This window comes from Glycine soja, chromosome 2 (assembly GCF_004193775.1).
Source record: "Glycine soja cultivar W05 chromosome 2, ASM419377v2, whole genome shotgun sequence".
NCBI lineage: Eukaryota > Viridiplantae > Streptophyta > Magnoliopsida > Fabales > Fabaceae > Glycine > Glycine soja.
The window spans coordinates 19,118,679-19,144,791 of NC_041003.1; the positions used below are offsets into that span (position 1 = coordinate 19,118,679).

The window sequence follows — 26,113 nt, forward strand, 5'->3', positions numbered from 1 at the left end:
TATAACATACATGGATATCAAAATTTTAGGTTTTGATTCGGTATCTAAAATGTTTTTATGATTACGATACAAGCCTCGGCAAAAAAAAAATTCATATTCTGCATGAATACGAGTGCATGAATAGTTGGTCATAAATATTGTGATTCTTCACATGGTTATAAATTTTCATTTTGTTTCAGTTGCTAAAGCCAATGATCATCAAAACAAAGCTTTAATTCTGAATTCCTAGTACAGTAAAAGTATTTTACCCCATCACTCAGTCATACAAAACTTAACCATTATAACAACTCAAGACTCAAACTCTTCGAATAATCTACTAATACTTATTTGGTGAAAATTAAGGTTAAAATTAGTTCTCATTGGTAGTTGATTGAAATTAAACTGTCAACATTTTATAAGGTATCTTATATTCTAATACTTACTGGTTTTGACAATTCTACTTGTATTTGCTTGAGTTTGATCCAATAAAACTAGTCTTACCATGCCAAAATTTGCAATCTTAGCATTCATCTCTTTATCTAAGAGAATGTTGCTTGCTTTGAGATCACGATGGATAATATGCAATCGAGAATCTTCATGAAGGTAGAGAAGGCCTCCAACAATACCTCTAATGATTTTGTAGGTGTTTCCCGATCCAATTGTGCTTTCATGGATGGATCTGCACATGCAGCCATCAGTTTTAACGCAACATGAATAAATTAGGCTTTGCCTTGAACCAGAACTAAAATATAGCGAAACATTCTAATTGTGCAGTTATTCAGACCTATCGATTACGAAGTAATCAAGGTTTTTATTATGAACATCATAGCAATACAACCCAATGGGAGAGTAGGCCCAAGAGGGTGCAGAAGACACCAACATATCCCTTGCCCGACAGCACTATCACAGTTATAACAAACTAGGATGTGTTCCACTATTCTGTTATTTGCAATTCTATCTTTTTTCTGTTATGGGTCATGAGTGCCAAGCCTCATCCGTTGTATGATCACTATAAATATACCATGGAAAGGAAATAAGAAGCAAAGAAGAATTATCAAATATATGTTAGTGTAGTTAGCTAGTCCTCTGTTCCTAACAATTTGGTCCGACCTGCCTTTAACCTGTCGGAAGCATGACTAATCCCCACCTCTGTTTGTGGCATCCTATCCCCCCATCCATCCACCACCACCCACATCTGCACTTATTCTACCCCCCACAGGTCTCATCCCTTCTATTTCACCACCTTTTGCCATTTTCCTTGTCTTACTTTAGTTTCACCGAACATTTGATCGATGATGCCGCCAAGGACTAAGTCGCCATCAACCTCGGCAACACCATCTTTGATGCTAAGCGTTTGCATGGAAGGAGATTTTCTGCTGCCTCCATTCGGAGTGATCGGCAGTTATGTCCATCTAAGGTTTTCCTTGGTCCTCCTGACAAACCTATGATTGTGGTCAACTACAAGGGTGAGGACAAGCAGTTTGCTGTCGAGGTAATTTCTTCCATGGTTTTCATGAAGATGTGTGAGATTCAGCTTCCTTCCATAGTTGTTGTTAGCGATCAGTTTTTCGGTAAATCCAATGTTCTTGAGTATTTGGCTGGTATTAGTCTGCCACATGACCAAGGCAATTGTATTAGGGTGCCCTTGGATATGAGGCTCTGCAATCCCCCTATTCCAACCCCAGAGCTTGTGTTGGAGTTCTATGGCAAGGCCATTAGTCTTACCAATCAGAGAGAGACCACTCTCCTCTAGAGCCAATCACACTTTCGTGTTGTCGTGTTGTGTCTATCCATCATTGTTCTTTGTCATTTTGGAAACCCTAAACCACGCTTTTGACAAGATCAAGATTGATTGAACATGGATGCAGAGTACGATGTGAACATGTTGAGCACGAGTCTCAATGAGTGCATTCTCCGTGGTCTTCTCTCCATCGATGACCTCAAGGTTCTGCATATGGATAGGAATGAATATTATGGAGAAGAGTCCACTTCGCTCAATCTTAATAAGCTTTGGACCAGATTTAGGGGAAATGACAAGCTTCTTCCATATTTGGGCGCCAGTAGGGACTACAGCATGGATATGAACCCTAGGTTTAGTTTGGTTAATGGCAACTTGGTGCATGTTCTTATACATACCAATATTACCCATTCTCTCAATTTCAACGTTGTGGATGGCAGATATGTGTTTACTGAAGGAAAGATTCATAAGGTGCCCACAAACAACATGGTGGCCTTGCATCCCCCACTTATAGGGCTATTTGCACAACGTCGAGCACACAATTTTTTTCATCTATGTGCAAAACTACAATGAGAGTGATCCCAAGACCCACGCGGGGATGGACTTGACGCGAGTGACTACTCAAGAGTTGATAACAAAATATGGCCTTGATGATAACACTATAGACTTAATTGGTCATGCTTTGGCCCTTCCTAGCGATCATCGCTACTTGGCACAACACTGGACACTGTGAAGAGAATGAAGTTATATGCAGAGTCTCTTGTACACTTTCAAGGAGGGTCACCTTACACACATCCTTTCTATGGTTTAGGAGAGCTTCCCCAGGCATTTGCATGGCTTAGTGCTGTTTTTGGTGAAACATATATGTTGCATAAGCTTAAGTGCAACATAGAATTTGATGAGGAAGGCAAGATTGTTGGTGTCACATCTGAATGAGAGCTTCTTTTGTTGAGGTATGACTTGCCAATTCCATTTGTAAGCTTTGTGGCTATGAATGACATCTTTCAAAAGGTACCAAATAGCCAAGGTTTACAAGGTGAATCCAAGGGAAGATACCACCATGCTTTTATCAGTGTGGCTTGGATATTGCTAGTAATCCTGGTTTATATGAAATTATGGGTTTGACTTTCGACGTTGTTAGGATTTTGGAAAAAATACTTGATGAGCTGAACATTGGGGAACATGATATAAAGTTGAATGATAGAAAATTATTGGATGGCATGTTGCAAATGTGTGGAATACCTCGTGAAAATTTTGGGACAATATGTTCCAATATTGACAAGTTAGACAAAGAATCTTTTCAACAGCTAAGAAAAGAAATGGTGGCAGACAAAGGATTATCTGTAGAGATAGCTGACAGAATTGAAACTAAAGAGCATTTTTGCTGCTAAGCATTTTTCTGTTGTTGGTCAACTAGAGTTTATGGTTGTCCTCTTTATCCCCTTGAGGGCACCTTTTGATCTCTTTGACACTAGGAAGATGCCTAGCAAAATCCAACTGTATGTCCCCTGTGTTTTCATTTTGGACAACTGCGAGGAGTTGATGCTAGAATATTTTAGCTTTGTTAGGGGTATTGTGGATTCTGAGGATCTTCCTCTCAACATTTCTAGAGAAATGTTGCAGCAGAACAAGATCTTGAAAGTCATTAGGAAAAACTTGGTCAAGAAGTGCATTGAGATGTTCTTTGAACTTGCTGAGAACAAGGAGGACTATAATTAGTTTTATGTAGCCCTCTCTAAGAATCTAAAACTTAGTATTCATGAGGTTTCTCAGAACAAGACAAAGCTTACTGAATTGCTCAAGTATCACCCCACTAAGAGTGGTGATGTGATGACCAGCCTCAAGGTCTATGTTACCAGCATGCATGAAGGACAGAAAGACATCTACTACATAACTGGTGAAAGCATGAAAGTTGCTATGAATTTCCCTATTTCTATTTTGTTTTCATTGCCCAACCTTGAGGACAAGGTTGATTTTCCAGCGGTGGGTAATGATAGCAATACAGCCCAAAGGGAGAGTAAGCCCAAGAGGGTGCAGAAGACACCAGCATATCCCTTGCCCGACAACACTATCACAATTATAACAAACTAGCATGTTTCCACTATTTTGTTATTTGCAATTTTGTTATCATTGTTATCTTTTTTCTATTATGGTCATGAGTGTCAAGTCTTATCCGTTGTATATAAATATACCATGGAAAGGAAATAAGAAGCAGAGAAGAATTATTAAATATAGGTTAGTGTAGTTAGCTAGTCCTGTTCCTAACAGAAGATATTCACGCAGGGATTAAATTTAATTTAGTAAGTTCTTCAAATATTTTACAACCAAAATAGAATATTGAGAGGTATAATTTCTGAAACCAGAACACAAAGTGTATATTAGTCCCTATTTCTTACCTTCTTGGTAATGACTTAATTACTCATGTTTGGAATTATTAAAAATATTTCATATTTTGTATGTTTAATAGAATGTATGTAGTTCAATTATTAGTTACAAGAAAGAATTACTCTAAATTATGATAGATCATATATGCCTTTCTAGAGAGATTTTTCTCTATATTTATATTTCATTGAAACAATGGAGGACTAAGTTGAAAATAGAAAGGTCATAGTAAATTGGTAGTTGGACTTGCCTACAAGATTTTTCCTCGCCTTCCTCCTTCTTAAATATAGGCAGAGACAAATGAGCAAACGAGAACACCAGTAGGCCCAACTATGGCAATGACAATTAGTGTTGTATTGCCACTTTCTGCAAAAACAAAAATCCTCTTCTGGGTTAAACATTTCAAGGATTAGGGATAATGAAATATCAAAATATCTGATAACTAATTAAAGAGAAAATGGCCACGAAAGTGGATCATGTAGTGATGTTCAGGTTTCAGTTTGTATGGCTCAGCTCATTTGTAATTATTACGATGTATGCAAATTAAGTATAATTCAGGTTTTGTACAAGATTGCCTCTTTTTTGGTTTGGACAAACGTTGTGTGAAATTCCCTCTGGCATTGTTGAGGCATGCGAGTTAATCATCCGGGTTTTAATCGGCTTTGCAAAGCCCAATGGTGTTTACTCTGGTTCTTGGCCATACGAGAAATTTTAGAAACCATTGAATGTAGAAACACACATGCAGATAAGCTAGACAAATTTGCAATAGATAATCGAATTATTGAGAAAAAAGTAATAAAAATATAGTAGTAAGAACATTCTAATTATTTTTTAATCAATTTTCTTAATATCTAATATTTTTTAAAAAATAAATATATTTACTTTGTATTTTCTTCTTCTAATAAGTACAATTTGTTGAAAGATGATGCATAATATACTGGAAAAGAGCTGTATAGAGCTAATATTGAAAAAATTGAAGTTTCTAAGTATAAAATATTTTATTTTTGAAAATTTTAAATAAATGAATAAGATTCTTATAAATAAATATAATTTAAATTTAGATATTACAAATTAAAAAAATATAATGTACAAAAGAGATTTAATTAAATTTAGATATTGTCGTCTATTTTTTAAAAAAATTTAGAATTCAAATAAAAAAATATACAAAGTATTATTATACACCTATACCTGATTGATAAGTACGTGATTATCACTCACATGACCTCACACCTAAAATATTATTATATTTCCCTTACAATGTATGGCTTCTTTTTATCCATTTTGCTCCTTTCGTTAGGCATAAACTTTTTTTAATATATTATTTGTGCGAATTATTCATAATTTATTGTAAAAATATCTAATTGATCATATTTAGTACAATGTTTCATTTCAATCAATTTTAACCAATTACAAAGTGTTGAAAATATATAGATAATGATTTTTAAACTTTTTTCTTTCTCTCTTACTCTGAGCTTCATAGTTAGTCTGTCTTGGGTGATCATTTCATTACAAACACGTACGCTCTATTATTCAGGTTAGTTGAGATTTTTTATATTATAGTTGCTTGAAATTTTCCATTTTTTCCAAGTAAAGTATGATCATAATTCATGCTACTAATATATAATAGAGATCACTCTAAGATTATGTATGACTAAACATGAATGTTCCTATTTTTTTTTGTAATATACAAAATATGAACAATATTCTTTGGAATCGTCGTTGGATGTATGATAGATGTTATAGTCATAGAAGCGGTTTGAAAGAGTGACCAAAGAATCCGTCTGAAATGAGCCATGGGAAATTTTCGATGGAATTTCTATCGGAAAGAATGCTTGGAAAATTTCTGACGGAAAATATCAGTCTGAAATTTCCGACAAAAATCATTTGTTGAAAATTTCCGACGGATTTTTCGTCAAAAAATTTCTGACAGACATAACAAATCCGTTGGCTTAAATTTCTTATGACCATTTTTCCGATGGATTTTTGCCGTCGGAAAAACATTTTTTTTTTAAGTGAATGCATTATGATGATTGTTACTCAATTTTAGAGATAACGATGGTTTCTTAATTATAAGGAAAATTACTTAAATTTATTCACCAAGAATCATTTTTCCTAAATACAAATATGTAAATATACACAAAACAAAAATATGTAAGATAAAATATGAAATTCTTGAAAAGGGAAGGGTGAGTGAGAGAAAAGTTTTTGGTGGAATTTTGATAAAGAAAATAGTAGATAAAGAAAAGAGAGAGAGAGAGAACGTGCAACTAAAACAAAATCTGAGAGTCGTTACTTATGAAAAGTTAAGGAAATAAATGAGACTTATAAGAAATTAATAGAAAAAAAACAAGAAAGAATGAGTCACTTACTCATGAAGCCAAATTGGTGCAGTTATTTTTTTATCATTTTTTTTTTGGGGCTTTGGCTTTTGTTTTATTTTTAAGAGAATTGATTAGATTTAAAGATGATACGTTAAATTTTTCAAAGAAAGTTTAAAATTTAGTTACTTATTAGAAAAAGTGACCTCTAAGTTTGTAATAAATTGCTCATAGAAATTTGTCATGATTGCGATTGCTATGAATTTGATTTGAATCAATGATATTTTTTTTTTAATCAAATAGCTTACTTGACCTGCGAGTTTGAATTGTATATTATAAAATATTTTAAATCTATATACATATATTAAATTATTAATTTTTAAAGTAAATAATTATTGCAAAAGTAAATATTTATATGTAAGCAGTTTTTTTAAATGATTTTTTAATACTATATCATCTGTTATTTTTTAGTTTTCTCTATTTCTATTTAATAAATATATAAGAGATAACAATGGTAAATTATTATTGTAAAAATTAACAATGTTACAGCACAATCATATCAATGGTAACTATGAAGTTAAAAATTCGATCTGCATTAAAGTAAAAGTTACATAATTATAGTAAATCAACTGACTATTATGAAATTAAAGTCTTGATTGAACAACGTACTCTAAAAATTTTAACTAAAGTTTACACTCATTCATATATACAATTATTATTTTAAAATAAATAAATCAATACTATGTTATGTCTTATCTTATTAATTTTCTTAATGATTATTTAATAATTTTTAATTTTTACATATATTCAATTACTATTAGATTATTAATTTTTAAAAGTAAATAATTAATGTTTTCTAGAAGATAATAATAATAATAAATTATTTTAACATTTTTATTAATCCTCCATTAATGTTATATCATATTAAATTATATCAATGATTATTGTGAAGTAACTTTTCAAGTTGATGACCCAAAAATATTACACTGAAGTAACATAAGTGAATAAGATCAACCATTGTTATGAATTTAAATTTTTGATCAACTGCTCTAAGAGTTTCAAGTCTCTTTATAATGGCATATAGATATATAGATATCAATAATGATATAGATATTTTACAAAAAAAAAAATGTTAGTCAAGTAGATGGTTGTTGCAAAGTCAAAATCTCAATCTAATGGTCCATAAATATTCAAGTATGATAAATATTTATGGAATGAAATCAATGGTTCATGACAAATTAAAAATTAGATCCAATGTCTTATAAATCTTCAAGTTTCTTTTACATATCAAATCAAGGATTGTTGACAAATTAGAATTTCCATTTGATGGCCTGAGAAAGTTCAAATTTGCTTTACATAGAAGATATAGATAGATAATTTCACAATTAGTTTTTTTTAATAATATTTATTATATGATTTGAAGCTGTTTATACTAAAACTTAATTTCATTCTAATTAGCTATTAATATATTTATTACAAAGTAATATTTGAACTATATGCTTAACAACTTCATATACAAATTTTTTGTTGATTAAATAGTTATATAATAATGCTAATTTTTTATATAAATATATTATAGTAAATTTGTTAAATATATTTTTATCACAAAATAGTTTTAAATTACTTCATTGATAATATCATAAACTAAATTAGTTTTAATTTTTTAATGATAGATATCACAATTATTATTCCCAAGAAACAATCATGCTCAAATTAAGTAGAATCATTATAAGCAAACAAATAAATTTCTCTGAGTATTTTACAAAACTTCATTCCTAATACTCTACATATTTCTTTTTCTTTCTACTTTTCAATCCTACAAAATTTTATTTTAAATTACTTTATCAATAATATTTAATTAAATATAGATATTTTTTTTATAGTAGAATCTACATGTATTTTACAAGGGAGACAATCTTGAATGAGTTGAGTCAGGCAAAATCACTAAAAGTGATACTATTTTTATCATGCTTATGACATACAATATTGTCCTAAATCCTTCATGAAAAACTTATTAAAAATTATTATTTTTTTAACTCAATATATTTTCATCTCATGGGTCAAAGATAATATTAAAATTCTATAACAACTCATCTTACACAATTACTAGTTAATGAAATATAAATTGTCTATTATAAAATATAATAATAATGTATCAGTATCCATTAACTTTTGTAAAATTTCTTTCAACCACAAGACCCATACTAAGTCCTTATTTAAGAGATTTAATTTCAATTCTAGAATCAACATCTTGATAACTGATATTTGATTTCAAAAGGTTGCATTTAATTAAATTAAATCTTAAAATTTAAATTATTCAAAGCATTGTTTATAAACTATATATATAAATATTATAAAATTAATCATTTTTATTCACAATATAGTAATAAATAAATTAAATTATTTTATCATTTCGTATTTTAACATTACAAAACTATTTCAATTAAACATGAGTTAAATCCTTTCTAAAAATTTTAAACATAAATTTCTCATACAACTTTATAAGTATTAAATAAAACAAAAAATATCTATGAGATTATTCTTAAATATATTTTCTTTATTTGGATACTCTAACTCTATGCATTTTTGGAGAACTTAAACAACTAGCTACATTTGTCTCAATATAAAAATTTAATTTTATAAACATATGTATTCCAAAGGCAAATTTTCCAGTTTGGGGTTCATTTAGAAACTATTTTTCGAAATGGTGTCGTTTTCAAACATTTTTCCAGGGGGTGATGTTTTTGCACGTACCCAGCATGCAAGTCGCAAGTGGGAGTGGCGACTTCGTGCATGATGGACACGTGGCAAGGGCTGGGGGGCACGCCAGGCTCACTGGCGATTTCCGCCTGCCACACTGGAAGCGCCAGGTTGATTGGCGATTTGAGCTTGCTATGTCACGTCCCATTGAAGCAGTGTAGTAGCCTAGGAGCAGTGCAGTGCAAAATCTGCAGGTTTGCAGCAGAAATCACAAATGTCATTGGCGATTTGCGTTGGTTTGAAATCACAAATGCCATTGGCGATTTGTGTGATTCTTCGTTTAAAAGCTGGGTCATGGCATTCATTCCTTGCCTGCATTCCTTGCTTTCGAGTTTGCTTGTGTTAATCGAGAGAGTGAAATTGCTTGTGTCGAGAGAGAGCTAGTTGCTTCCTGTTGTTCGTGTTCTTCCATTTTCTTAAAAACTTGTAAGTTATATATTGAATATGTTATATGTTTTTATTTATGTAGATGTTTATATTCTGATAATGAAATGGTTTTAGGTACTCTAAGCTAATAATTTTGTATAGTTTAGTTTCAATTCTTAATGTTATATGGTAGATTAGATTTAGTTTAAATTTTTTATATGGTAAATTAGGAATAGTTTTACATACTCTAAGTTATTAATTTTATATGGTAGATTAGGAATAGTTTAAATTTTTATATGATAGATTAGGTTTAGTTGAAATTTTTTATATAATAGATTAGGAATAGTTTTAGGTACCATAACTTATTAATTTTAGATTAACTTTAGTTTAAATTTTGTATATGGTAGATTAAATTTAGTTTAAATATTTGATATGATAGATTAGGAATAATTTTAAGTACTGTAAATTATTAATTTAAAATTAGGTCAGAATTAAATTTTTTATATAATAGATTAGGAATAATTTTAGGTACCGTAACTTATTAATTTTATATTAGCTTTAGTTTAAATTTTGTATATGGTAGATTACATTTAGTTTAAATTTTGTATATGGTAGATTACATTAAATTTAAATATTTGATATCATAGATTAGGAATAATTTCATGTACTATAAATTATTAATTTAAAATTAGGTCTGAATTAAATTTTTTATATTACGTTAGTTTTAGTTATTATTAGCTTCATATGTTATGTTTAAATTAGAATAGTTTTACATATTTTAAATTATTGATTTTGTATGTTAAATTATTTTACTCGTAATTATTTGAAGTCATTAATTTTGTATATATGTTATTTTAATTTTTAGTCAAAAATATAAATATTATGTTATATATTTAAATTTATATTTGTATGTAATTTAATTTATTTGTAGAATATATATGAATTAGGTTATTTGTAGAATTTATATTTGTATGTAATTTAATTTATTTGTAGAATATATATAATTTGTTATTTATGTAAAGTTGTGTTTAGATGTGATTTAATTTATTTGTAGAATATATTTAAATTTCCGTGATTGTATATTATATTTTGTTATTGAAAAATGTAATTTTTGAAAAATATAATTTGTTATTTATTTTAAGTTGTATTTGCATGTATTTGAAATTATTTGGAGAGTATATTTAAGTTATATTATTCATATAATATATTTAGTTATTAAAATATATATTTTTTGTTATTGATTTCACTCCATTTGTTTTATATATTTAATTAATTTTTTGTAAATATACTTAATTTGTGTATGTATAATTAATGTATAAATTTTATCGTCAATTAATTGTATTATATTTTATTTTGTAGGATCAATGACATTTTCGTCATCATGCTCATCAAATATACAAACTAGGTCTGGTCCAATTGATGGTGACGTTTTGTGGATGCAACCCAAGCATATTTCAGAACATGTTTGGAATGGGGAACCAGACAGAAAATTACACATCTAACGAGCAGTCCCCACGTATCAAGGTGAAGAACAAATACCAGAGGAAATTGTTCCTCTGCTTCGGCAATCTGGGTTTTACTAGATAATGAAGATGAGATACCTAAAGATAAATGTAGCATTAATTAGTGCGTTGATTGAAAGATGGAGGCCCAAAACACACACGTTTCACTTGAGATGCAGAGAGGCTACCATTACTCTTCAAGATGTGTCAGTTTTATTAGGTCTTCGTACTGACGGGGCACCATTAATTGGTTAAACAAATCTTGATTGGACCGATTTATGTGAAGAATTATTAGGAGTCAGACCACAGGAAGGCGAACTTGAAGGCAGTGTGGTAAAATTAAGTTGGCTGGCTCACCATTTTTCTCACATAAATATTCACGACGGTAACGTAGACCAATTACAAAGGTTTACCCGTGCATGGATCCTTCGATTCATAGGAAGTGTCCTCTTTGTTAACAAAAGCAGTAGCAGAGTTTCCTTAAGGTACCTATAATTTTTACGTGACTTTGAACAGTGCAGCACGTATGTGTGGGGACCTGCCATGCTTGCGTATTTATATAGAGAGATGTGGAGCGCCACCGATTACAAAGTTAAATCAATCAGAGGTATGTGCATCTTAATCCAAATGTGGGCATGGGAAGGATGCACGACTTTGGCTTCAAAGAGGGCGCCTCCCGTAATAGAAAATAAACTACTCGGACACAAGTTTGTCGTTTAAAAAATTAGATTTCAATTGAAAATAATTAATGATGAAATGATGATTTCATTTTTAATGTAGGTGGCTGCGACGTGGAAATCAACATATTGGCAATGATGATCTTATAGTTTTCCGTCGCAAATTGGATATCATGAAACGACATGAGGTAAGAAGATCGTAATGTATTGGTTAAATGAAATGTTAATATGTTATGTTTGACTGAAAATTGACAACTGTGTTGTTATATGCAGTTTGTCTGGGAGCCATACACAACAACTGTGATGGCAGCGTTGCCTCCAATTTGTGTGGTTGGAAGTGTAGCCTGGTTCGCGATGGTGCCACTGATTTGTTTCCATGTTGTTGAGTGGCACCAACCCGATAGAGTTTTACGACAATTTGGATTGCAACAACCTATTCACGGGTGTCCTTCGCAACCGTAGAATCTCCATGGCATAACGCTCAAAGGTAAACAAGACGAAAATTGGTTCCAGCTCTTGGCCCCGATCATCAGTCAATGGAACAATCGAGCTGAGTTTAGGGTCGACGTTTATCCTCGACAGGAGGGCCTACTGAGTTTTAACTCGGACTACATGGTCTGGTATAGGCGTAAAACAAAGATGTTTGTCGACCCAAACAATGCAAACACAACTACATTGGTATTTATCTGTTTTTCAATGTTTAACTTCAAATTATTTTGTTAAGCATGAGCATTAATATCTTGAGGCTAATAATTGCAGGGTGAAGTTGTGGAGACTTTACAGTATATGGTGTCACCACAAGGGAGGAACACATGGGCAGTTGATGATCTCGTGCCTTACGTGAAAAAGTTAGCGATTATATCCGAAGAGCAAGAGAGAATCACTGAGCCAATGTCACATGGTCCAACATCAGAGCGTGAATTCCCAGCACAAGAGTTTCACATTCTTTAGCCAAGTGTTGAAACTCAGGGCATAGGCAGACGAAGGGAGCCTGTTGAAGCGGAAGAATATTCCCAACAAATGATGGAGCGTGGTCATGGAATGTATTACACGCCGGCAACATTTTCCCAATATCTTTCACAGATGTATCATTATCCTTTTGAAGGTCATCACACTGATACTTCTGCGAGTGAACATTCGTTCGGTGGTGTTGCGAAAACATAGCCTCATTTTTCATGGCCCATCCTCACGACATCACGGACACCATAATGAATGATTTTGATGTCTCTGTGTAAATTTGTTGTTGTATGTATGACATTTGATTTTGATAGTTAATCTATCGCATCTCATTTATTATGCCTTACTAATCTATACAGTTTATGTGGCGCATCAAACTATACTAATAAAGAAAGTTTAAAAATAAAACTAAAGTAGACAAACAAAAAATAAGTAGTTTTGGTAACTAAAGCCGAACACCAACGCCATATGTGCAAATACTCCACATTGACTAAGTCCATAGTTCATCATTGTAGATAGTTCTCCTTTAGTATCAATTTGAATACCCTTAACTACAACATTGGACTCCCCACTTTCACTAAACTTAGGTTTAGGGTTGAGGGGTTATGGTTTAGGGTTTAGGGTTTAAGGCTTAGGGTTAGGTTTGGGGTTTAGGGGTTAGGGTTAGGTTTTAGGGTTTAGGGATTAGGCTTAGGGCTTAGGGTTTAAATGTGACACCCTCTACCCCTCACATATATATATTAATAAAGGAATAAAAATTCAAATATTAATTAAAAGTATTTTTAAAACATTTTTAAATACAAGCTTTTCAAATGGGTAAAAGGCTCACATTCACTTTCTTTTACATCATATTCAAACTTGTCCAAATAAACAATAAAGTCATCTTGACTCAAAGAAAGTCATATAAGTCTCATACAATTAATATAGAACATATATCCTAATGTCACATCCTATCAGAGCGTGGTGTTCCCGTGTCCTCTAGCATGAGGTTCTTCATAGTCATCCACCTATTCATCTGCTCCCCCGAACACAAGTTCAAGATCATCACAGGATCCAAACACAACAACACACAGGGAGTGAGTTATCACATTCCTAGCTAATAGAGAAACAAGACAATTAAATATACATATTATATAAATGAGATACCACTTGCTTAAACATAGCTCACGTAACTTCACCACTTCGTCATTCAAAATTCACTTTTCAATTATCAATCACATTACACAAGAATCCCACACTTCGATCAAGATATAATAACACATCAATTAGCAAGCATATGCAATAGTTATGCTAAGACTCAATTCTATATGCAATGTGGTACCATGTCAGTGAAAAACCACCCTGGGGCGCTTAGGAGTACATAACAAGACACACCACACAATGGGTTTGTCAGGTCACTCTCACTAAGTAAGATCATAGGGAGACCAGTCAGGGTCACGATGTTTTGCGAGAATGCTCCAACCATATGAGATCATCATAGGCTTAAAGGAGCACTCAAACCCGGTGATCCCCAAGGCCTACACTCCGAAGAGTCCGTCAGGGCCTCTCCCTCCTGATTCAGGTCCAACCCCTAAAATAATTTTTTTTACATGCAGACACTGCTCATGAATTATACAATACCCACGACCTTACACTCGTGTTTTAAACACGTTCAACACAATTGCGCTACGATTTAACACTGGTTCCTAAATAGGAAACCTACATTTTCTCTTTAACACTGCGCATCAACGCTTTTCTCAAGATAACGCTGGTCGGGTATTGTACAATTCATAGCTTACAACACAAGTAATTTCACATCAAGTGTTAACTACACACTTATCCACAACTAGAACTCATTCACAATTTCACATCTCATAGTATCACAATCCACCATCACATGTTTACACGTATCTCACAAATTAACACATATTCAACTTTACACTTATACTCAATCTCAATAACAATATTATAATCTCAAAGCAACATGTTATTCTACAATTCATCACATACTCACAATTTGAATTATCATTTCATATCCTCAATATAACAATTTATATAAAAGACTATCACAACATGAGGACTAAAACCCCTCAAATAATATTACACAATTATATCCAAATCATAGGTCCAAATATACAAATATCAAGAGCACAATTTATCAAGCAATTTTCATCAGGACATCAATATTTTATTTATAATCATAAAGATAAAATTGCAATTTAACAAACATCCCAAAATAAAATCCCAATTTAATCCTCTAAGGATCCCTACACATGTTCTCACTAATCCCCAACTGTGAATAACTCATCCCTTACCTCTAAGCGGGCTCACGTGTCTTCAGCCAGCGATAGTAACATCTCTAGCGGTTCCCGGAAATTCTTTCAATTATTCATCCGACTGCTCCGATAGAATTCCCAAACGTCAGAGAGATGGAGAAGAGATTGAAACCTCCACTTGTACTGTCTTCATACGATTCCTTTTTCTCCCTCCAAGAATATTATCTCGCAAATCCCAACGGTGGAAGCGTGCGGAATTGAATTTCGAACAACATATCCAAATTTCACAATAATCCAACGGTTAACGAAACCGGGATCGTAGTTTTACCAAGACAGCTCTGGGTTTCTACGGGAAAGAAAAAGGCTACAATGCGAAGGGTTTTTATCTCAGTTCAGACATGATATCGAAATTCCCAACGGTGAGAATTCTCGGAATTGTGTTGCAAACATGATACTCAAATTTCACGACGATCCAACGGTGAACGGGTTCGAGATCGTCGTTTTTCTGAGACTGGTTTGGTGGGCTGCGGGAAAAAGAAAGGGTTTTGAGAGGAGAAGGGGAAAAACGAAAATGAGGCCAAAAAGGAGGCAGCTGACTTAACATAACTATTTATACCTAGGGTACTCAGCCTATTATTTGTTCTATATTTATTTATTTATTTATTTATTACTAAAAAGCTTTTTAAATTTATTTACGAAAAATTGGGATGTTACATTTAAGGCTTAGGTTTTTGGATTAGGGGTTAGTGGTTAGGTTTATGGCTTAGGGGTTAGGGTTTTATGGTTTAGGGCTTAGGGTTTAGGGGTTTAGGGGTTATGTATTAGGCTTAGGTCTGAGGGTTTAGGGTTTAAGCCTTATGGTTGTGGAGTTAGGGTTAGGTTTAGGGCTTAGGGATTAGGGGTTAGTGTTTAGGGTTAGGGCTTAGGGTTTGGGTTTGGGGTTTATGGGTTAGGGATTAGGGTTTAAGCATTAGGGTTGTGGATTAGGGGTTAGGTTTAGGGGTTTAGGGGTTAGGGATTAGGCTTAGGGCTTAGGGTTTTGGGTTTAAGGTTTAGGGTTGTGGATTAGGGGTTAGGTTGAGGGCTTAGTGGTTAGAGTTTTATGGATTAGGGTTTTATGGTTTAGGGCTTAGGGTTTAGGGGTTAGGGGTTAGGTTTAGGGCTTATGATTTACGATTTAGGGTTTATGATTTAGTGTTTATGGTTTAGGGCTTAAGGTTAGGGTTTGAGGTTTAGGGGTTTGGGTTTAGGGTTTAATGTTAGGTTTAGGGGTTAAGGATTAGGCTTAGGGCTTAGGGTTTAAGGCTTAAGGTTTTGGATTAGGGGTTAGGGGTTTGTGCTTAGGGTTTTGGGTTAGGGGTTAAGTTTAGGGCTTGTGGTTGGGGTTTAGGGTTTAAGGCTTATGGTTTTGGGGTATGGGTTAGGGCTTATGGTTTAAGGCTTAGGGGTTTGGATTATGGGTTAGGGGTTAGGTTTAGGGCTTAGGGTTTAGGGTTAGGGTTTATGATTATGTTTTTAACTAACGAATTCATTGAACCCCACAAATAACTAATGTACACAAACCAAAATAAGTAATGTTTTTAACTAACGAATTTATTCAACCCCACAAATTCAATACAATGAAGAGAACTTAAACAAATACAAGTCACTCGACTAACATACATAAATCAATGATTTGAACAACTCCCACACCCAGATTGCATTGGACAGCGACGCCTATTATGCCCTTCGGCTCCACATCTACTACATTTTTGTCGGTGCTCAGATGGTTCGACCCAATCCATCTCATTCCTTATCCTTGTTGATTCTGGCCGACCTTTCGCACGAATTGTAGTTGGGTCAGGGATAAGTGTTCATGCGTCATTAGAAGGAGGAATAGCCGCTTCATTCCCTAGAGGCCACCATTGTGCGGAGTAAGCTTTTAAGATGTGCTCATTTGTGTAAACAACATCTATATATTGGTAGTAGTTCAGGCTCACGTAACCACAAGCTGCAATAATATGTGAACATGGATAGTGAAGCGCAGAATACCTTCCGCATTGACAATAATGACCATTCAAGTTAACTGCCCAATTTTGTCCGCCACGTTGCGTAATAGGATTGAAGGTCTCCTCTACTTCAAACCTTGTGGAGTGGATGTTATACACGCGAACGATGTGCAAACAAGCTTGTTCTTGATTTTTTCTAAGTTCTTTAACAAGCTTTGAACAATATACTTGTCCTTCATTTAACTGTCTTTGGGTTTGGCGGCCATGCTCAACAAAGTACTTTCGACACCTACTGTACATTGATTTGATCAATGCTGTTATGGGAATGTTGCGACAATTCTTCAAAACCTTATTGATACATTCTAAGAGGTTGGTTGTCATGTGGCCATATTGACGTCCTTCTCTATCATAAGTCATCGTCCATTTTTCCTTTGAAATGCGATCAATCCATGTTGCTATGGCTGGACTCAGTTGACGAAATTTGTCTAAATTTTGATAAAAAAAATGTGCTTGCAAGGAGTGTAGGTTGCATAAAATTAGTTATCAATAACAATTTTAAGTATATATAAAACTTAAATAAACATGACCATCAAATATGAAATCTTACCCAATTTCTTCAACATTTCTTTTTGTTTGGCATTATTGAATTTCCGATTGAAGTTGCTTGCTATGTGTCGCACACAGTAGACATGATAACCGTGGGGAGGTTGCCAACCAAGTGCTTCTTTAGCGACAACGGACTTTATACTCGCGTGTCGATTAGATATCAGACAAATACCATTTTTATCTGTGACGTGTTCACGCAAGTGTGCCAAAAATCATGACCACGCTGTCAACGTCTCACCTTCAACCACCGCGAATGCTAGTGGAAGGACACCACAATTTCCATCTTGTGATGTGGCCATTAAGAGGGTCCCACGGTATTTGTCATACAAATGTGTGTCATCAACTTGTATGATTGGCTTATAGTACTTGAAAGCCTCTTTACATTGGCCAAAAGTCCAAAAAACTCTATGAAACTTACGGTGTTCGCGACTAACCGTATTCCCAACGATAAAATCGTCATGTAGTATTTGAAAATATGATTCAGGAGAATAATTTTGCATGTGTGTTAGCCACGACGAAAGTTTCGCATATGACTCATCCCAATCGCCATATTCAATTGCAATGGCTTTCTGTTTCGCCAACCAAGCTTTTTTGTACGACACCTTGTACGCAAATTCACTGTTAATCCTCTCTTGAATCAAATAAACTTTTATTGATGGATCTTCTCTGATCATGCCTGTCAATAACATAACAAAATTTAAATGACAATTAACAAAAAATTAACATAATATGAACATAAAATATGTACCTACTACACAAGTGACAATTAAATCTGAATCAAGTTTCTCATGATTTTGTGTCATGGTCATATTCAGACATGTGTGTGGTCCACCCCATTGTGTGACTTTCCACGTATCTATTTTTTTAGATAAAATTGCCCTCATATAGAAAGGGCAAGGACACTCTACACTTTTATTCAAGTAACAAACCACATACTTGTTCGATTTGCTTTCAACAACTTTGAAATTTTGATGCACCTTCATAACATATTGTTTGACTGCATTTTTGACCGCATCTTTACTATCAAATTTCATGCCAACATATAATTCTTAGTCAACATTAAAGGTCGACGACATCTCCAAACCGCAAATGTCCTCCTCATCAGGATAACTACAGTTGATATTGTTATAATGCAAAGCATCATTCCAAAATGGATTTTCAATTCATTGTGCACCTAACAATTCAAAATAAAAATTCAAATCATACTTATTTAGCATTAAATACAATTGTCATCAAATAATAAATGTATTGTCTAATTTTTTTATACAACAAATTATACCTTCTACTGGGTGAACAATTCTTACTGGTTGAATCATGTCGGTGACTTCATCGTCTGTATCAGATGTACCATCAACACTGTCATCTTTGTCTAAAGACTCTTCAACGTATGAGTTAGACACAAGATAATCATCATCATCATCTTCGTCAACATGTAAATTGCTCATATTTGTTGGCGGTTGTGTCTCATCATTAGATAAATAATTTCCACATGATGTAAGCGAATTTGCAGAATGAAACATTGAACCACCAGCCACATCCTTTTCTATGTACAATTCCAGAACTGACATTTGTTCTTGTTGTTTAAAACTTTCCAGCATCGTTTCAACGTCTTCGTCATCACAAATTTGCAAGGCAATATATTTTCCTGACACTAAAAATCTACAACTGATAGCATAAATAATTTCATTATTTTGTAACTTTACCTTATCTCCAATTTTTTTCTTCAAAGCATTGAAACTAATCACACATTTAATCTGAATCGCTTTTTTACTGCCTTCAAATATTATACCATCATTATCTTCATATACCCTTCCATTGAAATACAACACTGTTATAACTGAATTCATCGTGTACCTACAAAAATAATATTTTAACACGTCAAATAAATTATAAAATGGGTATCACAAAAAGTCATTGCTTGAACTTCAAAATAAAACTTTATTTTTTTGAAAAAATTAACTTCAAATCAATTTCACATTAACACACTTTAAAAACATTAACGATTTCAATGTAGTAATTTTAAACTAATAAAGATGTAATCAAAATTATTAACTTTAAATAAATTTCACATCAACACACTTAAATAACAAGAACGATTTTATAAAACTTTAAATCCAAACTAATAAAATGTAATCACAAAAGGTCCCTTTATTGGAACTTCACATTCAATTTTTCTTTTAAAAAAATTTAATTAACTTCAAATAAATTTCATGGGACACACTTAAAAAAAATGAATAATTTCAAGATAGTAATTTTAAAGACAAAATAAAATAATTCATGAACGAAGTTAGTAGTATAAATAATTAATCTTAACAATAATAACTTCAAAATGAAAATAGGTAATTACAAAATTACTATAAATATATTAAAATAAATATGATACGAGAAACAACAAAGCATCATCAAATAACACTTTCAAAATTTTTAACACACCAACAAATGAACCTAATCTAATTAAAAAAATACTACAACTTCATATTAAAATAAATTTCGTCCTCAAAATATTCACTTCAAATAAATATGATCTACAAATTTTTTTAAATGAAAGTGCAAATGCTCATCAATTATTAACACACTAATAAATCATCAACACCAACCTAATATAATTAAAAAAATACTACAAATTTCATATTCAAAATATTTTATTTTCACTGATAAAATTTTCTTCAAATAAACATTATTACATAATTTTTCTTTTATTTTTTAGACATTTAAACACACACTAACAAGTCTATGGAAAGTCTATAAAATATAAAAGGTACTTTAATAAATATTTCATACCCCAAAATTTTATTTGCCAAAGCCAACAAAGGAAAAGAAGTTGCAGAGGTAAATTGAAGCACTGAAAAAATGGTGGAAGGGGAGGTGTATTTAAACACCCTAAAACGTTAAAAGGAGTGGCGTTTTAAGCAGCCTAAATCGCATTGCCAACACTACCAGCGAGTCCACCCTGCATGGCCAAAGCGCTAGTGCAGGTGGCGATACCACTGGTGTCGCCAGTGACAGTGGCGCCACTGCCACGTGTTGCCCCAACGAAGAACGCGCTAATCATGCTGGTGTTTTGCATGGATATTTCGTGCAGGATACGTAAAAAACAGCCCCCCTCGAGAAAAACTTTAAAAAAGACCCCAAATGGAGAAATAATTTGTAAATAAGCCTCAAACTGGGAAATTTGCCTATTCCAAACATGCGTGCATAGAGATCTTGTGTTGCTTTTGTTGGTATTTTTTTTTCTTATTAAAACCTTTAGAGATATTTGTTACTCCGACACTAACTTTTTTAATATGCTTCAAGTTATTATGTTAACACAGTTTATGCAACATTAACTAGATCTATAACTATTAAAACCTTTTCTAATATTTATTTTTAAGTAAATTGTGATATACCTAGATTATTTATTTTAAAAGTACGTAGAAATCAAGGTCGCACGGGTAAATAAGTAGTTTTTAACCTAAACTTTTATTAAGATTATGTTTAATAAAATATTTTACTTAATTTTTAATCTTTTTTATTAGTTGAAAAAATTTGTTTGATTATTCAGTAAATAATTTTTTTTAGTTTCTAGCGTTCTTTAAACGTTGTTTGAAGTAGTATTTTTTAGAAAAATATTAACTTTTAACTTTTATATTTTCTTTCATTTTTATTTTTGAATATATTTATCAAATTTTCTAGTTACCATTTTTAAATAAATCATAATTTTATTTTATATTTTTCAGTTATTTTAATCTTTGATTTTGCTGAAGACTTATCATTTGAGTCGACACATTTCACGTAATTTCTAACTTTTTAGGTTAACTGAAAAAAATTTAAATAGTTTTTAATATTTTTTGAAATACTACTTGAAGTAACATTTTTAAAAATATTAAATTTTTTTATATATTTTTTATTTTTATTCTCAATATATTTATCTAATTTTTTATTTATTTCTTTCAAATAAATTTAATTTTATTATTTTTCTATTATTTTATATTTTTCAAACAGTTAATTTTCCTGGTCATAATTTATTTACGTTCTAAGATCAGAAACGGAAATTTCCGCCCACTTTCTTCATTTATTTAAATAGGAAAGTTTTAAAAATAAAAGACAACGTGTAAAGTTAGAGAATTCTGGGTGGTTGCCACGAGCCATGAGCCACGTGTAAAAGATGTGCCACTATACGCGATCCCATTGGTTGAGTGACGGCACAAAAATTCCACGCGGTTCCACCTCCGCTTCCTCTTTTCCTTAACCCGCAAGTTACAACGCATTCTCAAAAATCTCGATAAATAAATTATTTTCTCTTCTCCAAAATTCAACTCAATAATCCCTTCCCTGGTTCCCATCATGGACGAATTAGAAGAAACCCTACTCACCCAAATCGACTGGGAATCGTTCCTCGACGACATACCTGAACTTAACGTCGATGATTTTTTGCAGGACGACAACGCCGTTCCTGTTGTTACCGACAATCATTCCTCCCCGAACGACGACCCCGTTTTGTCCGAGATCGAGAACATGCTCATGACGCAGGCCGAAAACGACGCTGTCGTTTTGCCCGAGACGCCGTCTTCGGAGGCCGGGTATTACAAGCTCTTCGAGGAGATTCTGGTGGAGGAGCCCAAGGAAGGACCCGTGAGCCCGCCTTCAAAAATAGAGTCCGAGGAAGGCTCCGACAAAGACAAGACCGATGATGCTGCTTCCGATGAACCCATGTCGAAGAAATTAAAGAGGTAAAAATTGGTTCTTGTTAATTTCGGTCAAATTTGGTTTTAGTCTTGTTGTTTCAAATTGATCAATTTTAGTCCCTATACCTTGAAAAAAACAGGTGAATTTAGTACATAATTGGTTGCTCGGTCGTCTGTGTCAGTGTGCAGGGACTAAATACACTGTTTTTTTTAGTACAGGACCAAATTGATCGATTTATCCTATAGAGACTTAAACCAAGTTTGACTCACAGGGACCTAAAATATATTTTACCCTAATTCTTACATGCTGACCGTGTATATTTCAACTAATCAGGTAGAAGATATGATTTTTAATTTAATTTTTATATTTCATAACGGTTTGTAATTGAATTATGGTGTAAAGTCCCTTTACACTGATAATGGATAGACTATTTAGTCTTTTATAATTGTTAAAAGTTTTATGTATGTGCTTAAAGTTTTTTTTTTTTTGGGGGGGGGGGGGGGGGGGGGCGGGGGATGTGAGTTTATTTGTTATTGTTGGACTTGGACACTGTACATATTATAGTTTGATGTTGTTGAGACTCGGATTAGATAAATTTCGATGTATTAATAAGTAATGTGATTGTATAAAATGTTCATTTTTGCGCATATTTTCCTTTGATCTATTATTTTTCTGAAAACATATTTTTCTTTTCATGAAAGAGGTTTATTTTATTTATATTATTTTTATTGTTTGATGTAGTTGGTTACAGGATATCAATGTGTAATTTGCTATCAGAGTTGCATTGATAGAATATAATGAATGTGAATTTGGTCAAGTTTATGAATTTAATGTAAACGAATCAAATTATTGTTTTTGAGAATTTGGGTGTTGATGGCCCTGTCGCGATTATTGGTTCATATCCAAATAAGGTTTGGTTGGTAGAATACCTGTGTTTATTGGTTCATAACCAAATGAGGTTTGGTTGTTTGTTGTATTTGTTTTGTGAAGATTTCGTTGGAAATGGAATTTGATGGGATGATTATTGTGGTTTTGAGAGTTGCATTCAATGTGTTTTTCAGGCAGTTGAGGAACAGGGATGCTGCTGTGAGGTCAAGGGAGAGGAAGAAGTTGTATGTGAAAAACCTTGAGATGAAGAGTAGGTACCTAGAAGGGGAATGCAGAAGACTGGGGCATTTGCTCCAGTGCTGCTATGCTGAGAACAACGCTTTGCGGCTTTGCTTGCAATTGCGTGGTACATATGGTGCTTCAATGACCATGCAGGAGTCTGCTGTGCTCTTGTTGGGTAAGGCTTGCGATTGCAAGCTGTATTACCTTTTATTGCCATTGCTGTTTTGTTTTGGGCATTCAGTGGAGACAACAACAACTTTGCTTGATTAATTTGCTTTCATGATTTGGCATGGTTTAGCCTTCCACTTTGGTTGTTTTCTTAAAATGAATTATATGCTAATACTTCATTGTTTCATGTATTGGCATCGCCAGAGCCCAGAGCATTAATAAGTTATAAACCTGTCTTCAATGACCAAAGTTTTTGTGAACATAAATACGTTATAACCTTGTCTTCATTGACCAAAGTTTTTGTGAACATATCCATGAACCATGCTAACTTGATATTAAATATGATGATGCATTTGCCTAGATCATTCAATTTCAAGGATAATAAGCCTTTTTAAGTTGCTAATTATACCTTTCTTTGTTAGTCTTGTAAATTTCATTGTCCTCTTAATTTTTTTAAGGAGATACAGGTGATTTTATGGGTTATGTGGAACTAAATAAAGTAATGAATGGGTTCATTTATGTTTAGTCTGTTTGTGTCTGAATTGAAAAATTTTATGGGTTAGTTTAATCATGTTATATAATTGTTAAAATCACCAAATCGCCTTTGAGCTTTTTCGAAACAAAAGTCTTCTTTTGTTGAAATGTAAATTTTCTGCTTATGCCAAAATCAGAACAAATTTATAACATGGAAATTCCAACGGACTCACCAAACAAGAAGATTCACTTTTATGCATGCTAAACAGAGAGTGATTTTAAGATGTCAAAATAATAATAATATCCAAGTCCCGTGTGGTCATTATTGGTGAAGAATGTGTTATGAAGCTGACCTAATGCAGTTCATGTTAATTAGATGTCATTTTAAAGGTTTTGATCATGTCGATGTTGCAGAACCTCTGCTGTTGGGTTCCCTGCTGTGGTGCATGGGCATCATATGCCATCTCAGTCTGCCTCTAATGCTGTGGGTTGCAGCAGTACTTCCAAGAGAAAACATCGAGCAGAAGGGCCTAAGAAGGGTAACTCAAAAAGGATCAGAAAGTAAGATCTCTGAGTGTTTCCAGATGCAATCATTTTTAAAGAGTAGAAAAAGCCGAGCTTCAAGAACAAAGATGAAATTCAATTTTATAGTGTTCTAATGTTCTATAACTTCTGAAGTGGGGGCTCTAAGGTTTTCTATTCATCTCTTCTTTCTTTCGTTCGTTTTCTCTTTTGTTTTATTGGATTTATAAATACGGTCGAACTTGTTAGAGGTTCTGTGATATGCTTTTTTAGGTGCTGTTCTTGTAACTTATATTGGGACCATAACATGTTGCGTTCTTATCTTTAACATAGACGTCGTTTTGAGTTTTTGGCAGTTCAATGAAACTTATTGTTTGCACCATTTTGGATGCCCCCCTCTTTTTTAGTACGTTGTTTTGGTTAATTGTAACATAAAAAATAACTTTTCAACCGATGATTGTAAGATTTCGACAACAGAAGAAGTAAATCTACACAATGGAGAATGAGTTTAACACCCAAATAGTGTAAGGCACCCAAGAGTGATATGAATTTTTTATAGCATTCCATTAATTTTTTTTAAGATTATTATTTAACTGATGAAATTATTTCGAGAACTATTATAATTTTAATTATATCTATGTTTAACAATAAATCAAAATAATAATAATAATTTGGAAAAATATTTTTTAGCAATTTTAATTAGAAAGATATGAATTTTTTTATTATTAACACTAATAAACAAAAATTGTAAATATAGCATGAAAATTAGTATTGTAATTATTCGAGAAAAGAAGAGAGAAAATTAGAGAGAAAGGAAATTAATATTATTGTAATATGAAGAGTTAGTTACAATAAAGGTATGTATAGACCTCTGATCCCCTGAACTAACGCTAACAACCCTTACAATCATTTTACAAAATTGTTTTCTAAGTTATACAAACACATATTCTAATACCCCTCCCCCCATCCTATGAGAGTCAAGAGGTGCAACTATAAATTGACAAACTTTATTGACAACAAAGTTGATTTCAAGCCTAGTAAGAGTAACATATTATAAGGCACCAACTACAAATCTATATAGAGTTGGATCATGAAAAATATCAGCACCATGTCGAGATAGTTTGTAATTAGAAACCATGGTAGAAGAAATAGAGTGATCTCCATCCATGTGAGTTTTGTGAAGTAAATTACGAATATATTTACTCTGAGTCATCAATATAGAGTTATTGGGTAGATACTTGATCTCTAGGCCCAAAAAATAATCCAAATGACCAAGTTGCTTGAGAGGGAATGCAGTGTGTAGTTTGGTTGTGAGCTGCTGAATTTGAGAAGCAGAATTACCCGCGATGATGATATCATCCACATAGACTAAAAGATAGACAATATGCACCTACTGCCTGTAGATGAAAAGTGAAGAATCATATTTGCTCCCAACAAATCCAAATTGTAGTAGAGTAGATTTCAGCCTATCAAACCATTGCCTTGAGGCCTGTTTCAAGCCATAGAGAGCTTTGTTGAGCTTGCAGACTAGGGGCCTATCTGCAACTTCTAAACTAGGAGGTTGTGTCATAATACAAATTCTTCAAGAAGCCTATTTAGAAAAGAATTATTCACAACAAGCTGAAACAACTCCCACCCATGTGACA

General features: G+C 32.8%; 1 protein-coding gene and 2 pseudogenes across 1 annotated transcript; all 3 read left to right on the forward strand.

The window, feature by feature from the left end:
* The first annotated feature begins 1,837 nt into the window (after positions 1-1,837).
* LOC114371293 lies at positions 1,838-2,653 on the forward strand (annotated as a pseudogene).
* Positions 2,654-2,832: 179 nt separating this feature from the next.
* On the forward strand, positions 2,833-3,808 carry LOC114373524 (annotated as a pseudogene).
* Positions 3,809-21,774: 17,966 nt separating this feature from the next.
* Positions 21,775-24,849, forward strand: LOC114391315 (bZIP transcription factor 50). The gene is made up of 3 exons (XM_028352383.1): positions 21,775-22,237; positions 23,255-23,478; positions 24,360-24,849. Exons 1-3 carry the CDS (start codon positions 21,852-21,854, stop codon positions 24,602-24,604), a joined length of 855 nt encoding a protein of 284 aa, XP_028208184.1. The 5' UTR covers positions 21,775-21,851; the 3' UTR covers positions 24,605-24,849.
* Positions 24,850-26,113: the final 1,264 nt, after the last annotated feature.

What these genes read in the sequence shown, in the direction of transcription:
- LOC114391315 (XM_028352383.1), top strand. Translation starts at nt 21,852, where the DNA reads ATGGACGAATTAGAAGAAACCCTACTCACCCAAATCGACTGGGAATCG. An exon ending in ATGTCGAAGAAATTAAAGAG is followed by an intron (nt 22,238 to 23,254) that starts GTAAAAATTGGT and finishes TGTGTTTTTCAG; the next exon opens with GCAGTTGAGGAACAGGGATG. An exon ending in GTCTGCTGTGCTCTTGTTGG is followed by an intron (nt 23,479 to 24,359) that starts GTAAGGCTTGCG and finishes TCGATGTTGCAG; the next exon opens with AACCTCTGCTGTTGGGTTCC.